Raw genomic sequence first — 17,263 nt, forward strand, 5'->3', positions numbered from 1 at the left:
AATAAACAAATGTGACAGTCTTTGGGCCGCTGAGACTGAAACCAAAGGACCTGTACTCAGTATTTGCTCCCATTGCTCCCCATCTATGGGCCCTATGTCACTCTCCCATTTCCCTCTGCATGGAAGAACATCAGGTGCTTGTATGGGTGCCAGTAGCTGTAGGTATGCCCTGGAAATAAACCCCTTTTTCTCAGTGTCATCAAAGACTGAGCCTAAGAAACGAGACTCTTCCCGTCGCAACATGGAACAATGACCCTGGGATCTAATCGCATGTGCCAGCCTAATGTATTGATATTGTGACCCGACCAATAAGGGGAACTCCTCCTTCAACCTTTCAAATGATTTCAGGGCCGCCCCATCAAAGATTTGACTTAAGTATTGAATGCCCGCTGCCTCCCATCTGGAGCAGTCCTGAATTTTAACTAACTCGGTATAAAATCTGTTCCGCCAAATGGGTGTACTAGGTAGGAAGCCCGTGATCCCCATCCTTCTCCTAACAGCATTCCACACTTTCTTTAAGAGGCAAATCGTAGGGCACGTATCCGGGGCCCCAGGGAAACCCATCTCCATGTGAGACATCGCAGAGTATGAAGTGGTCGGGTCAATGAGCAAGGCCCTTGAAGGGTCCGTCACTGCTGGCTGGTTCCAACCTGCAAAGTGCTGTAATTGGGCTGCATAGAAATACGTCTGAGCATGGGGAACCGCCATTCCTCCCTGATCCTTAGGGTATTGTAAAGTGAGGAGTTTTATTCTGGCCACCCGATTGTTCCAGATAAGGGATCGGAATTGGGAGTCTATGCGTTGGAACCAACATTTCGGGATCCACACCGGGGCATTATGCAAGATATACAACAACTGTGGGGCCCAGACCATCTTAATCAGGTTTACCCGTCCTGTTACTGTCAGGTGTAACTTACACCAGGCAGAACATTTAGTTTTAAATTTATGCAGTAAAGGTTTAAGATTTAGGGACACATAGTCTGTTGGGTCTTTAGTCACTGTAATTCCTAGGTATTTAAAGGAGTCTACTATTTGAATTCTGGACGCTATCCCCGGTAATTCCGAAGGCAAGTCATCGAGTGGGAGGAGCACCGACTTATGCCAGTTAATGGCAAAGCCAGATAGATCCCCAAAACGCTCAATGAGTTGCATCACGGCAAGCAGGGACCCCTCCGTGTCCCCCAAATAGAGCAGTGCATCGTCCGCATACAAGGACAGTCTGGTCTCTCCATGCCTGCGCCGAAACCCCACTATGTCGGGGGACGTGCGTATTCTAGCGGCCAAGGGTTCCAATGCTAGGGCAAAAAGCAGGGGCGACAAAGGGCACCCCTGCCTAGTGCCCCGGAACAAAGGGAAGGCCTCCGACATTTCGTCATTTATCCTAATTCTCGCTGACGGGGCTGCATACAAAAGTTTTACCCATTTGATAAAGTCCTCCCCCAGGCCAAATCTGTTCAACACCGACCAGAGATATCTCCACTCGACGCTGTCGAAAGCTTTGGCAGCGTCGAGCGAGAGAATCGCCCTATGCCCCGGATTCTCCACCGGCAACTGCAGGTTCAGGAAGAGTCTCCTAATGTTCAGTGCCGTGGAGCGAGCAGGGATAAAGCCTGACTGGTCCACATGGACCAGCCTAGCTATCACCGTGGAGAGCCTTGTTGCCAGAACTCGTGCCAGAATTTTAACATCTGAGTTTAATAACGATATAGGCCTGTACGAGTCAGGTTGCAAAGGGTCCTTGCCTGGCTTAGGAAGTACCACCACCACAGCTTCTCCCATAGAGGTCGGTAATCGACCCATCTTAAAGGATTCATTGAGTACCTCTAACAGCCCTGGTAATAGCGTTCCTCCATACCTTTTATATGTTTCTACGGGTAACCCATCCGCACCAGGTGCTTTACTGTTTGCCATTTGTGACACAGCCAGTGACAGTTCCTCTAATTTAAGTGGAGCGTTCAGCATCAACACTTCCTGGGCCGAGGCCTTAGGTAAGGTACATTGGTCCAGAAAACTGGAGACCGCTTCCTCGGTGGGATCCACTTTGGATGTATATACCTCTTTAAAGAAGTCTGTAAACACCGAGGCAACATGAGCCTGATCACAGACTGTGTCCCCAAGCGGCGTTTGGATGGCAGCTATATGTGTTTTACCCTGCTGTGCTCTTGCAATCACCGCCAGAAGGTGCCCTGTATTCTCCCCCTCATTAAAATAGGTTTGTTGGATAAAAAAACGTTTGTTTTCGGCTGCATTTAATGTGACTTGTTGATATAACGTTTGGGCCTCCAACCACTTCCTTTCTGTAATATCTGAGGGGTCTTGAATGTATTGTATTTCTGCTTCTCCAGCCATATTCATAACTGTATTTTCCCATTCCTTGGTTTTAGTCTTAATATTGGATATCTGTCTGATAATAAGCCCCCTCATGTGAGCCTTCAGGGCGTCCCATACCACCGCGAGGTTAGCGGTGTCCTTATTGACTGAGAGGAAATCGGAGATTTCGCCAGAAATCGGGTCAGGGGCGGGGAATAGATCATACCAAAATGGATTTACTTTCCACAATCTAGATTGTGTTTGTTGAGTAAACCTGACACCTATTACCAAGGGGGAATGGTCTGAGATGTTCCTGGGGACATACAGCACTGAATCTGTCTTATCTTGTGCCCCTACATTCCCCAAGCAGAGGTCAATACGTGACAGGCAATGGTAGGTGGCTGAGTAACATGAGTACACCCGTACCTCAGGATTCCTCTCCCTCCAAATGTCCCGTAGGCCCAACTCATTGATCAATTTAGCAAATGGAGTCATACCCCCCATAACAGCCCCACTCACCGTCCGGGGCGAGAATCTATCTAGACACCTGTTGAGCACATTATTGAAGTCGCCCAGTACCCATAGTGGAACATTAGAATGCAGGGCCATAAACTGAGAAAGCTTAACTAAGCACTCGGGCGTGTATGGAGGGGGTATGTATATATTAGCAATGATACAACAAACCCCCATTACCTTACAGAGCAAAAACACATATCGACCCTGATCATCAATAACTGACTGTATCAACACAAAGGGAGTAGTATTGGCAATTAAAATGCTAACACCTCTGGAATATGCAGTATGAGTGGAGTGAAACTGGATTTGGTAGGAGCCTCTTTTAAGAGCAGCTAGGGTGTCCGGCTGCAGGTGAGTTTCCTGCAAGCAAACAACCGCCGCCGCATGTTTCTTTAAAGCAGTAAACAGAGCTACTCTCTTCACTCCGTCACTCAGCCCACGCACGTTCCAAGAGACAAAATTCAATACAGATGCCATATTCTAAAATAATAGCATTAATGAGTATGGGGCGTGTCAAATACATGTATTGTAACAATGTAATATATGGCCCGAGGCTCAGAGGCATCCTCCGTACGTGCCACAAAGTCTTATGTCCAGTCCAGCAGCTAGTATACACTTCAGTACAGGTAAGTAAGTACATACCAACCCCAGTCATCACGTGTAGAAGTCCATAGAAATGACAGGTAGCAGGCATACTGTGTTTCAGTTTCGCAAGAAGATATCGGCAAAAGGCTGAAAAAAAAACAAAATCAAAAAGGGACAAAAAAACTGAAAAAAAAATATAAAAAATAGGGGAAACAAAAAAGAGCAGCAAAAACAGAACACATCTTTGCTGCAAGAACTGATCCTCGCAGGACAAGTGGGGAACTGGGGGGGCCCCAACGTCTCGATACAACACAACGATCGAAGGAACTTGCATCTGTGCTCTTCACATCAGGACGCAACCAAACAGCTTCTTCCAGAGTTCCATCCATCCGCCTTTACAGGAACATAAAGCAAATCCGTATACAGATTTAAAAACCCCCCGTATCTTGACCATAAACAGGAAAAACTCTTGACAACCATGGTGAGGTAGATGAAGCTTAGTGAACAGGAGGGGGCGCACCTCTTAACGAGTGCTCCATTCTGTCTAGCCAGGCGGATGCAGTGGCGGGATTCTCAAAAAAATGGGTTTCGTTGTTAGCAACAACACGTAATTTAGCAGGGTAGAGCATAGCGTATATCACCTCATATTTTCTGAGGCGCCTTTTAACATCAGTGAACTGTGCCCGTCGACGTTGCACCTCCGCAGAGAAATCCGGATAAAAGGATATCCTGGCATTATCAATTTTCATAAGGTCACCCTTGGTTCTGGCATATTGCAAAATAGCATCGCGATCCCTGAAATTCAGGAGCTTAAAGAGGAATGGGCGCGGGGGTGCACCAGGCCTAGGAGGCCTAGCTGGGACTCTGTGAGCCCTTTCCACAGCAAACATTTTTGAAAAGGCTTGCTCCCCAAACGTATCCGTCAGCCAGCTTTCTATGAAGGCCACTGGGTTCTTCCCTTCCGCTTTTTCTGGGATCCCCACTGCCCTTATATTATTCCTTCTTAGTCTGTTTTCCATGTCCTCTAAACGGGCAGTGTGACCAGAGGAGTGAGATTGTAAATGATGCACTTCCCTCAACAATGGCGCCACATCATCCTCCACATTGCTCATCCTCCCCTCCAGGTCAGCGGTGCGGTCACGAAGCTTTTGCATATCGTGCCTGAGCAAATTGACCTCCAGCTTCACCCCCTTAATTTCTGTGGTCAAGGCAGTGATGGCCACTTTGCAGGATGTAACTGCTGACAATACATCTCTCAGAGTGGGTTCCGCCGCAGGCCCAGACGGACCCGGCTCCTCAGCGGTTGTAGGGAGGGGGGCCTGTGTACTCACTGCGTCCCACATGGCGGCGTCCGCGGTGTCGTCGGACCAGACCAGCCCTGAGGCCTCCATCTCCTCACGTTCCGATCGGTCTGAGGATGAAAGGTCAGACCGAGGAGGGATATCCTTAGTCCCGGGCTTGGTAAAGAGCCGTATAGCTGCCTCTTTCGCTGAGCGCGTGGAGCGGGCGCCATCTTGTGCAGCATGGTCTGCCGCGGCCGAGAAGTCTTTCCCCCTCCGGGACATATTTGTGTGCTGCCACCGGTTCTCCGCAGGATCGCGATCCCCTCCGGGCCTCGGGAAGCTAGGTAGTGAAGTTTGCGGTAGTGTAGGATGAGTAAGTCAGGATCTATTACAGGATACCCGGCGGAGCTAGAGCTCAGAGCGTCCTACTCCATCGGCTGCAAGCCACGCCCCTGACGGCCATACTTAACAATACTTACCCCTGCTTTTAGCAGGGGTAAGTATACGACGGGTACCGCGCTACGGAAACGACGTAAGAACACAGCGTCGGGTCCGCGTACGTTCGTGAATTTCGCGTATCTCGCTGATTTACATATTATTCAGTGTAAATCAGCGGGAACGCCCCCGGCGCCATTTTTAAATAAAAAAAAAGATCCGACAGTGTAACACAGTGTGACACTGTCGGATCTCAGCCCTATCTATGCGTATCTGATTCTATGAATCAGGTGCATAGATAGGACCAGTAAAAATCCGAGATACGATGGTGTATCTGAGATACTCCATCGTATCTCTTCTGTGAATCTGGCCCCTTCTGTCTAACTCCACACAGTTAGCTGGATTCAGATAGCTTTACGCCGTTATATCAGTAGATACGGCGTCGTAACTCTGAATCTACGCCGTCCTGAATTTTTTTTTTAACATTAGATTGATGCTCGTTTTGTCAAGGGGAATCGGGTGTTTTTTTAAAATCGAAGCAGTACTTACCGTTTTAGAGAGCGATCTTCTCCGCCGCTTCCGGGTATGGTCTTCGGGACTGGGCGTTCCTATTTGATTGACAGGCTTCTGACGGTCGCATACATCGCGTCACGAGTAGCCGAAAGAAGCCAACGTTGGTGTGGCTCTATACGGCGCCTGCGCACCGACGTTCGGCTACTTTCGGAAAATCGTGACGCGATGTATGCGGCCGTCGGAAGCCTGTCGGAAGCCTGTCAATCAAGTAGGAACGCCCAGTCCTGCAGCCCATACCCGGAAGCGGCGGAGACGATGCATCTCTAAAACGGTAAGTACTGCTTCGATTGTAAAAAAAACACCCGATTCCCCCTTGACAAAACGAGCCTCAATCTAATGTTTAAAAAAAAGGTTTTTGGGTGAACCTCCACTTTAAATTAGGCTAAGATACGAGCGGCGTAAGTCTCCTACGCCGTCGTATCTTAGGGTGCAATATTTACGCTGGCCGCTAGGTGGCGCTTCCTTTGAGTTTGGCGTAGAATATGCAAATGACTAGATACGCCGATTCAGAAACGTACGTGCGCCCGGCGCATTTTTTTTACGTCGTTTACGTACGCCTTTTTTCGGCGTAAAGTTAGTCGAACAAATAGCTGGACTAGTCGATGTTAATTATGGCCGTCGTTCCCGCGTCGAAATTTGAAAATTTTATGTTGTTTGCGTAAGTCGTCCGTGAATGGGGCTGGACGCAATTTACATTCACGTCTAAACCAATACGTCCTTGCGGCGTACTTTGGAGCAATGCACACTGGGATATGTACACGGACGGCGCATGCGCCGTTCGTAAAAACCGTCAATCACGACGGGTCACCAATCATTTACATAAAACACGCCCCCTCATCCTCATTTGAATTAGGCGCGCTTACGCCGGCCCCATTTACGCTACGCCGCCGTAACTTAGGAGGCAAGTGCTTTGTGAATACAGCACTTGCCTCTCTGACTTACGGCGGCGTAGTGTAAATACGATGCGCTACGCCGCCTCAAAGATACACACGTCTACCTGAATCTAGCTAAGTAATGCAAGGCTTTCTCCCTGGTGTGGAGTGTCGTGCTTGCCCCATCCCTTGGACTACAGGAGAGTCAGGACGCTCTCTACGTTGCAGATAGAGAAAGGAGCTGTGTGTTAGTGGGCGTCCTGACTTTCCAGTAGTCCAAGGGAGCGAGCACGACACTCCACACCAGGGAGAAAGCCTTGCATTACTGTGTGAAATTACAGACAGAAGAACAGGAAGTGAGAGATTCTCAGAAGAAATAAGGACATTTAAAAGCAAAATGGAAGGATGAGGTAAGTGAAGGAGGACTGCACTGAGGTAAAGGAAGCTATTTAGGGGGGAAAAAAATTGTACCTTTACAACCCCTTTAAGCTGGCTATAGATGGAGCAATTTTCTTTCCTGCAACCATGGGTCAGTGTTGATGGGAATCCCTCCCGCGGAGCCATTGTATTCTCTTGGCAAGGGGGACACAGTGATCACTACTAGTGGCTATTATAATCACACGTAAAATCCGACACCCTGGTTATACCTAATTTGATCAATCAAATAACTTGGGTACATTCAACCTGTCCATACATAGTTTGAATCCCGGCCAGTCCCTACTGTCTATAGCTGGCTTTAGTTCATGTACCTGGGAGTTACAAGTCTGATATCAGCTTTGGCCTCAAATGCTTATGAGTGGCACCAAACAAACGTTCAGTCAGTCATTGAACTCTAAAAGGGTTTACCGGTGGTAATCTGCTCTATTGTTACCTCCTGGCAGAATTTGGTAGTTGCTCCATTTTCAGCTGATTCAGCAAACTCTGTCCATGGCAACCTCTCTCTGGTGCAGAAAGCAAATGGCATTGCTGTAAAAAAAAAAAAAAAAAGACACATACGCCTGGTTCAGGTAAGTAGGTAAGAAAGTAGGAATGAGCAATAAGGAATGCTACATTCAAAACTGTGTATTAAAGTGTAATTAAACGGTATGTATAGCCCAAACTTTGGGCCAGATCCACAGACGAAGTACGCCGGCGTATCTACTGATACGCCGGCGTACTTTCAAATTTCCCGCGTCGTATCTTTAGTTTGAATCCTCAAACCAAAATACGACGGCTTCTGGGTTCGATCCGACAGGCGTACGGCTTCAGATCGTAGGTGCAATACTTCGGCGCCCGCTGGGTGGAGTTCAGGTCGTTTTCCGCGTCGGGTATGCAAATTAGCGATTTACGACGATCCACGAACGTACGCGCGGCCGTCGCATTTTCTAACGTCGTCTGTAGTCGGATTTTTCTGGCGTATAGTTAAAGCTGGTATTTTGCGGCGTATAGATAGACTTGCCATGTTAAGTATGGCCGTCGTTCCCGCGTCGAAATTTTTTTTTTTTTTTTGCGCAAGTCGTCCGTGAATAGGGATGCACGTAACTCACGTCTAAGTTCAAAAAATGACGTCGTTGCGACGTCATTTCGCGCAAAGCACGGCGGGAAATTACTGGACGACGCATGCGCAGTTCATTCGGCGCGGGGACGCGCTTCATTTTAATGAAACCCGCCGATTTGAATTCCGCTGCCAGAAATACACTACACTACGCCGCCGTAACTTACGGCGCGAACTCGCTGAGGATTCAAATATACGACAGGTAAGGTACGGCGGCGTAGTGTATCTCTCATACGCTGCGCCGATCCAAATGTATGTGGATCTGGCCCTTTATTTTTTTTAAAGTGGTTCTAAACCTAGTTTCACCACTTGTACCTACCTTGTAGGTACTGTAAATATTTCCTAATTTTCCCTGGCCAATTTAGGAGAGATTTACCATATACGCTTGCACCAACGTCACTGGCGCATGCGCACTGAAGAAACGGCCTGCTTGTGCCGTTTCTTTAGAGCCGGTGCCGGGACCGGCGGCTCCCGCGTGCCAGCGCGGGAGTGAAATCATCGCGGCTCCAGCCAATCACTCCGGGAGACATGTCGCCGGTCACAGCAGTGTTCAGGGAGGGACCGCTGCAACAGCTTAGATCTAAGGTAAGTATTTCATAATAAGCTAGTATGGTCTTATGCGGGGGGTTCGGTTTACAACTACTATAAGTTTTGGATGGAGTAGGGAGGGGTTAAAACCTCTGTCTGTATCGATTATATTGGACCTCTTTGTTTGTCCTTGTAATTACTGGGACAGAAAATCCAAAACGTTACAGTCGTCACCAGAGTACAAGGTAAGGATAAATCTTCTATTGGGGACATCTTTCTAGTGACAACTATGGGCCAGATTCAGATACATTTACGTTGCTCCACGGCAGCGTAACGTATCCCATTTAAGTTACACCGCCGCAGGTTTACAGCATAAGTGCCTGGTTCACAAAGCTCTTACCTGTAAACTTGCGGCGGTGTAACGTAAATCCGCTCGGCACAAGCCCGCCTAATTCAAATGGGGCGGGCACCATTTAAATTAGGCGCGTTCGCGCGCCGAACGTACTGCGCATGCTCCGTCGGGAAAATTACCCAACGTGCATTGCACTAAATGACGTTGCACGGACGTCATTTGTTTAGACGTTAACGTAAATGGCGTCCAGCGCCATTCACGGACGACTTACGCAAACGACGTGATGTTTTAAATTTCGACGCGGGAACGACGGCCATACTTAACATTGCTTAGAACACCTAGGAGGTAGCCCTAATTTTACGACACGTATCTCGACGGAAACTACGTAAATTAAGATCGACGGGCATCACGGACGTTCGTGGATCGCCGTAACTAGTCATTTGCATGTTCTACACCGACCGCAATGGCCTCGCCACCTAGCGGCCGGCATAGAATTGCATCATAAGATCCGACAGTGGAAGTCAATTACACCTGTCGGATCTTAGGGCTATCTATGCGTAACTGATTCTATGAATCAGCCGCATAGTTAGGATGGGCGGATCACAGAGATACGACGGCATATCAGGAGATACGCCGTCGTATCTCTTTTGTGAATCTGGTCCTAAGAGTTTGTTCTCACAGGCAGACAGGGTAGCAGTGAAAGCAGGTGGTTTTAATGCCCACCAACCACTTGGCTAGAAGAAGTGCAGAAGCTCAGAACTGTGCACATGCCACATCCGCAATGCTTTGCTTCACAGCTGTAAAAACGAAACAGCATGACACATTTGGCGGGTGGTACCACCTCCAAACGCAACCCATTTAGGCATAATGCATGCAGTAGTACAGCATTTACAAGGTTAAAACAGGCAGAGAGGCGGGGACATTCTCCTTCTCAATACCTGTCAACTGCCTCTGAAAAGTTATCACTTTTCAGAAGGTTGGCAACAGCTTCCACACATATGAACGAGCCCTAATGCCCCGTACACACAATCGGAAATTCCGCCAGCAAAAGTCCGATGTAAGCTTTTGAACGGAAATTTCCGACCGTGTGTATGCTCCATCGGACATTTGCTGTCGAAATTTCCGCCAAGCAAAAGATTGAGAGCTGGTTCTTAAATTTTCCGACGGAAAAAAATTCCTATGGGAAAATCCGGTCGTCTGTTGCAATTCCGACGTGCAAAATTCCGATGCATGCTCGGAAACAATTTGACGCATGCTCGGAAGCATTGAACTTCATTTTCTTGGCTCGTCAGTGTTATACGTCACCGTGTTCTTGACGGACGAAAGTTCAGATAACTTTTGTGTGACTGTGTGTATGCAAGCCAAGCTTGAGCGGAATTCCATCGGAAAAACAATCCAAGGTTTTTCTGACGGAAAATCTGGTCGTGTGTACACGGCATAAGAGTAGAATTCCCTTCATATTGTACAGATTTCCTCTCACTTTCTGTTGCATGCCTAGGCCAGGAAGTGAAGGGAAAACTTCAGAGACAAGAACAAGACAAAAAAAAAAGAAAAAAAAAGGAATGCGATTTAACCTGGGGTCACCTCATCCCTTTAAACCCTAACACGTATTATTTACACAGGTTCTGTGGCTGATTGGGGGTAATTCAATTCACTTGGTGTCTTAACTGCATTCAATTAGCCTCAGAACCTGTGTACTTCATAAGGTCGAACCGTCTACTGCTGGCTTCATCTAAAAAAAAAATAAGGAATATAATGTAAACAAGGAACTGGTCCACACTCACTGATTGTTCTAGGCTCACCGATTGGTTGCTAGAGAGTACTGCGCATCATTATCACTCTCTGATTGGTTGCTAGAGGTTACTGCACACTTTTACTGCTGACTGATTGCCTGCAACACACAGGGGGTCATTTACGAATAGCAAATCCACTTTGCACTACAAGTGCACTGCAAGTCACTGTAGATTTGAGGGGAAGATCTGAAATGAGGGGAAGCTCTGCTGATTTTATCATCCAATCATGTGGATGCTAAAAAAAATTATTTTTTTCCTTGCATGTCCCCCTCAGATCTACAGCGACTGCACTTTCAAGTGCACTTGTAGTGCAAAGGGGATTTTCCTTTAGTAAATAACCCCCCAGTGTCATTCTCTGCAAGCTGCTCTGTTCCTGCCGCTGCTCTATTAATCTCCCCCTCACTGCTGATAGAAAAAGGGTGAGGGAGAAGAATCCACAAACACAGCACTCTCTGTGTGCCTTTGATCTCCATGCTGCTGACCAGAGAAGGGAGGACATGTGGGGGAACACAGAGAGCCACTCTGCCTCACTCCGTGTCACAGCCGCTTCATTCTTGAAAGAGCGAGAATTTTTATTTGTGGGATCCAGCACATACAGCCCACAGCAGTGTTTCTCCCCTGTCACAGTGTGGCCAATTGAATTAACTGGCCATGAAAACAAGCGGGAGGGGAAAGGGGGTGGGAAATCGCCTGCACCCGCTACACCTGGAAAAATATTTACGGGCTGAAAGGGCAACAACAATGAATGGCCCTAGCGCAGCTGCCCCTTTTGCCCCGCGTTAAAAATACGGCCCCGACACTGCTCCTACAGTGACCTGCATGAGTGAGCGTTGTCATTCTAGGACAGTGATGGCAAACCTTGGCACTTTTGAAACTACATTTCCCATGATGCCCATGCACTCTGCAGTGTAGTTGAGCATGATGGGAAATGTAGTTCCAAAACATCTGGGGTGCGAATGTTTTGCCATCTCTGCCCTAGGAGCCGACGCTCCAAAGAAGGCAGACCAGCAGGTAAAAATGGCAAACATGAATCCTTGTAGCAGTTTTTGTTTCTGCCCCTGACTACACAAAAGCAGAATCCTCTGCCTGTCCTTGAACCGTTACCTCAGCTGTTTTCACAGGGAGGTCATCTTGTTACAGTATAACAGCATGTTACACATTTACTTCACTAACCCTTGGCTACCTCTAACCTGGATAATTCAAATTCTCCTTTCAAGGGGTGGCTTTCCTATTGTCAGTAAGAGATAAAGACGGAGTCCAGTAACCTTGACCACAGCTTGCCTTTATGTACTCCTGTGCACTGGGGTCACATACAGCTCTGTGCTAACATCATTAATTGCTTAGAACTTGTAAATATGCATAATAATAATAATAAGCCTTTGGACGATTAGGTGGCTCATGATATGTCTCAACCCCCCGCACAGTAGCCTGTAATATTCCTTCATTGCCAGGCCATTTTCAGTTCTGTGATAGTTTGACTGACAATTTCTCGGACATGCAACACTGTACCCAAATTAATTTTAAATTGATTTTTAAAACAGATTTTTTTTGGGTGATATTCAATATTGACTGGAATTTTTAAATAATTTTTTACTATATTTTTTTTTTTTTCTTATAAACACATCAAATAATGATGACAAGACAGTACGAACACGGCCAAAATGACCCCTTTTTGGATAGTGGACTCATCAATTCCAAAGACATGCTGGTAGGTTTATCATATCCTGTCTAAATTGGCCCTAGTATATGTATGAATGTGTAGACAGTAGGGACCTTAGGTTGTAAGCTCCTTGAGGGCAGGGACTGATGGGAATCTACAATATATATGTAAAGCGCTGTGTAAATTGATGGCACTATACAAGTACCTGAAATAAAAATAAATAAAATAAAATCAAGGGGGTAGATCCACAAAGAAGGTACGCCGGCGTATCTATTGATACGCCGGCGTAATTTCAAAATCCCAGCGTCGTATCTTTGTTTTGAATCCTCAAAACAAGATACGACGACATCTGGGTTAGATCCGACAGGCGTACGCCTTCGGATCTTAGATGCAATTTTTTGGCTTCCGCTAGGTGGCGTTCCCATCGTAATCCGCGTCGAGTATACAAATGAGCTATTTCCGACGATCCACGAACGTACGACCGGCCATCGCATTTTTTACGTCGTTTCTGTTCGGCTTTTTCCGGCGTATAGTTAAAGCTGCTATCTGGTGGCGTACTCAATGTTAAGTATGGCCGTCGTTCCCGCGTATAATTTTGAAAATTTTACGTCGTTTGCGTAATTCGTCTGTGAATGGGGCTGGACGCCATTTACGTACACGTCGAAAACAATGACGTCCTAGCGACGTCATTTGGAGCAATACACCCTGGGAGTTTTGATGGATGGGGCATGCGCAGTTCGTTCGGCGCGGGGACGCGCTTCATTTAAATTAAACACGCCCCCTACCCGCCCAATTTAAATTCCGCGCCCTTACGCCGCGAGAGATATACTACGCCGAAGTAACTTACGACGCAAATTCTTTCAGGATTCAAAGAAAAGAAAAGTAAGTTACAGCGGCGTAGCGTATCTCACATACGCTGCGCCCACACAGATGTATGTGGATCTGCCCCAAGGTGATCTCAATTTTTGCCAACATTTTCTGAAGTAAGGAAACATGCTGTTATTGTGGTATTTAAAACATAGAGCTTGGTAATGGTGAATTAGATACATGGGGGGTTATTTACTAAAGGCATATCCACTTTGCACTACAAGTGCAAACTACATGTGCAAAGTGCACTTGAAATTGCACTGAAAATGCACTAGAAAGCTGTAAATCTGAGGGGTAGATCTGAAATGAGGGGAAGCTCTGCTGATTTTATTATCCAATCATGTGCAAGCTAAAATGCTGTTTTTTTATTTTCCTTGCATGTCCCCCTCGGATCTACAGCGACTGAACTTCTAAGTGCACTTTCAGTGCAATTTCAAGTGCACTTTGCACATGTAGTTTGCACTTGTAGTGCAAAGTGGATTTGCTTTTAGTAAATAACCCCTGTGGTATTTTTCATGTACAGATCATACAGAGGGAAGAGGAGGTGAAAGGGTTAATGTACAGGTCACACCACAATGGGAGGATGGAGCCAAAGTGGTTAATGTGCAGGATAAGGGTTAAAATACAGGTCACATAGAGCAGTGGTTCTCAACCTCGGTCCTCAAGTACCCCCAACAGGCCATGTTTTGGGAATTTCTCCTAGATAAAAAAACTGTCCAAAATACTAATCCATTGACTCGGATTTAAAGCACCTGTGCAAGATAAAGGAAAACCTGAAAACATGGCCTGTTGGGGGTACTTGAGGACCGAGGTTGAGAACCACTGACATAGAGAGACCAGATGAAGTTGAGATGCACAGGAGAGGAGGGTAATGAAGGGGTTGAAAAAAAAAAAAAACTCACAATTCATTAAAACTCTTCCCCATGAATCTGATGATGCCTATGATCCCTTAATTGATAAACTCTCACTTTCTCCATTTTTAGAATAAGGGAAGGGTTCTCAAATGTAAACACCAAAGTGTTTACATCTGTGATGGCTGTATTTGGTCATTACAGCTATCACAAGGTACAGAGCTGCTTGGATCAGATCTGTACATTGTGTCTTTAATCTTAGCCATCCAATGAGGACTCTAATCACAGCCATTCACAGATGCACTGTGTGTGTGTGTGTGTGTTTTCTAAAAGGATGTTTATAACCGGCACTCCAGAAATACAGGTCAACCACTCCATCATTTTACAACATATGGAGGTATTGAAGTGATTATTGTAAAAATAGTTGGGTAGTTCAAAAATTCTAAAAGTTATGAGAATCTACATAAGCAGCTAAAATGATTTGCAAATCTTGGCTCCTACATAAAAGTCTAGCTTATCCCCCCCCCCCCCCTTTCATGCTTTCTGGTGATTTTTTAATGTGGGAGTAGACTCAAATAGGTAGATTCAGACAGAGTTAGGCCGGCTTATCTACAGATAAGCCGACCTAACTCTGAATCTGCACCGACCTATGTTTAAGTGTATTCTCTAACAGAGATACACTTAAACATATCTAAGATACGACGGCTTGCGCCGTCCTATCTTAGATTGCAATGTTTCTGATGGCCGCTAGATGGCGCTTCCATTGCGGCCGGCGTAGATTATGTAAATGAGGGGGATACGCCGATTCACGAACGAACGCCAGGCCGACGCAGTACTTTTACGCCGTTTACGTAAGAGATAGGCCGCGTAAAGTTAGTGCTAGGCTCTAGTGGAATAGTAATGTTAAGTATGGCCGCCGTTCCCGCCGCGAAATTTGAAATTTTTACGTCGTTTGCGTAAGTCGTCCGCGAATCGGGATTTACGTCGTTTACGTCCACATCGAAATCAATAGGCCCGTACGGCGTACTTAGCCGCAATGCACACTGGGAAATGTAGTCGCCCGACGCATGCGCAGTGACAAAAAACGTCAAAAACGTGAGGTCAAGCCTCATTAGCATGAAACACGCCCCCCCAACCCATTTGAATTAGGCGCCCTTACGCCCGCTCGTTTTAGGCTACACCGCCGTAAATTAGCAGGCAAGTATCTTGAGAATCATTACTAGCCTAGCTAATTTACGGCGGTGTAGCCTAAACAGGCTAGGCTACGTCGCCCTAAAGTTAATCCATTGTACCTGAATCTACCTAAAAGTGCAAAAGGGAAACTTGGGAAGCTAAGGCAGCCCATTCATTAGTCATTTTATTTCATTCAACAGGTAGGTTGAAGGGTGAAAAGTGACCCAAATCCCCCATCCAAACACTCAACGTGGATGGGGGAATTGCTTCGCCTGTGCTATTTTATTGACAGTGCAGAGATTTCACTGCCATCAGAATACACTGACCAGTGCTGCCGGCCATAGCCGGCTTCACTGATCATTTAGGAAAAACCTGACAGGCTGGTTGTACAGAAATTGATTGGAAGCTGTACATCTAGCCTGCCCATACATGGAGCAAAAATCGGCCAGTCCTAGCTGAACCGGATGAATTTCAATCCATGTATTGCCAGATTAAAAGTGGAAGCGAGATTGGCTAATTCAAGAAATGTGGTCATTTGCATACCACTTCAAGCAGCCGGTGTCTACGATTCTATGGATTCTTCATCATATACATCTTATAAATTGCATACGTTTGTGACAGGTATACTTTATCTGCCGGTTCGGTACATTATGGGTAGACTCACTCCATGCTTCCTGGAAACAGACAATGTTCACATCACACATAGCCGCTACATCCACAATCTCTGCGATACGTCTGTGAAGGGCATTCACCTGTTAGAACAAATAGAACAGGAGTGAGGTAAATGGCTTCCACCCAATGTCTCTTTGGCAGCATTGCCATGCCTGGAATTCCGTCATGTAGCCAACCTTGGCAGTGCATTCCCAGCTTTGTATTCCCCACAAAATGTTTTAAGCCGTAAAATTTCAGATCACTTTGTGTATTACAAATGTATGGTTAGCAGGTATGGTATATTCACACATGGAGGCCTGGTGTGTACACGGAGCCTATCAATATTGCCTACACAGCACTGAAAGGCATCAATGATTTAGGAGGAAGGTTAGTGCTTCCTCTTTCTAAATATATCTTCTGTGACACTGACATACAGGAACAGAATTCTGCTTGCTCTCTCGGGATATAGGTGCTAAAACATTGCATACAACAAAGACACAACCTGGATCCTCTTAGAGCCCACTAGCTTAAAGGCGTTGTAAAGGTTTGTTTGTTATTTTCTAAATAGGTTCCTTTAAGCTAGTGCATTGTTGGTTCACTTACCTTTTCCTTTAATTTCCCTTCTAAATGTTTATTTTTCTTTGAATTTCTCACTTCCTGTCTCTCCTCAGTAAGCTTACCACCATCATCCGAGCCGTTCTGACTGGGGGTTAGTCAGCCAGAACAGCTTACTGAGGAGGAACAGGAAGTGAGAAATTCAGACAAAGAAAAAAAAAAAAACATTTAGAAGGGAAAATCTAAGGAAAAGGCAAATTAGCCAACAATGCACTAGCTTAAAGGAACCTACCATATTTATCACGGTATAACGCGCTCCCGCGTATACCGCGCACCCTTAAAGTGGCCCCGAATCCTGTGGAAAAAAAGTTTTTTTGTACTTACAGTTTTGGTGTCTTGCGCGGCTTCCATCGGCGGCCTCGTCGGGTCCGGCGTCCGTCTGCGGCTTCGGGTGTCCTCTTCGTCGGGTCCGGGGTCCGTCTGCGGGCTTCGGGTGTCCTCTTCGTCGGGTCTGGCGTCTTTCTGCGGCGTCCTCGCGTCCTCCCCGCTCGTTTCCCGCGCCGAGTTTGAATACTGTGCCGACATATACAGAGCGCAGTACACTCGGGTATTGTCGGGCAGGCTCGGCAACACTCGCGCTCACGTCCTGTACGTCCAGGACGTGAGCGCGGAAGGAGCCGAGACTGGCCGACTATACCCGAGTGTACTGCGCTCGGTATATGTCG

The 17,263-nt window shown here is 46.6% G+C and overlaps 1 protein-coding gene across 1 annotated transcript in view; it reads right to left on the reverse strand.

The window, feature by feature from the left end:
• The window catches only part of UPB1 (beta-ureidopropionase 1), a 40,169-nt gene that overhangs the window by 13,509 nt on the left and 9,397 nt on the right, over positions 1-17,263 (reverse strand). The window contains exons 3-4 of the mRNA XM_040349437.1: positions 15,997-16,084; positions 7,446-7,540 (exon numbers count right to left, since the gene is read on the reverse strand). Of these exons, the coding sequence (XP_040205371.1) occupies positions 7,446-7,540; positions 15,997-16,084 (183 nt within the window). The remainder of the gene's footprint in view (positions 1-7,445; positions 7,541-15,996; positions 16,085-17,263) is intronic.

This window comes from Rana temporaria, chromosome 1 (assembly GCF_905171775.1).
Source record: "Rana temporaria chromosome 1, aRanTem1.1, whole genome shotgun sequence".
Classification (NCBI taxonomy): domain Eukaryota; kingdom Metazoa; phylum Chordata; class Amphibia; order Anura; family Ranidae; genus Rana; species Rana temporaria.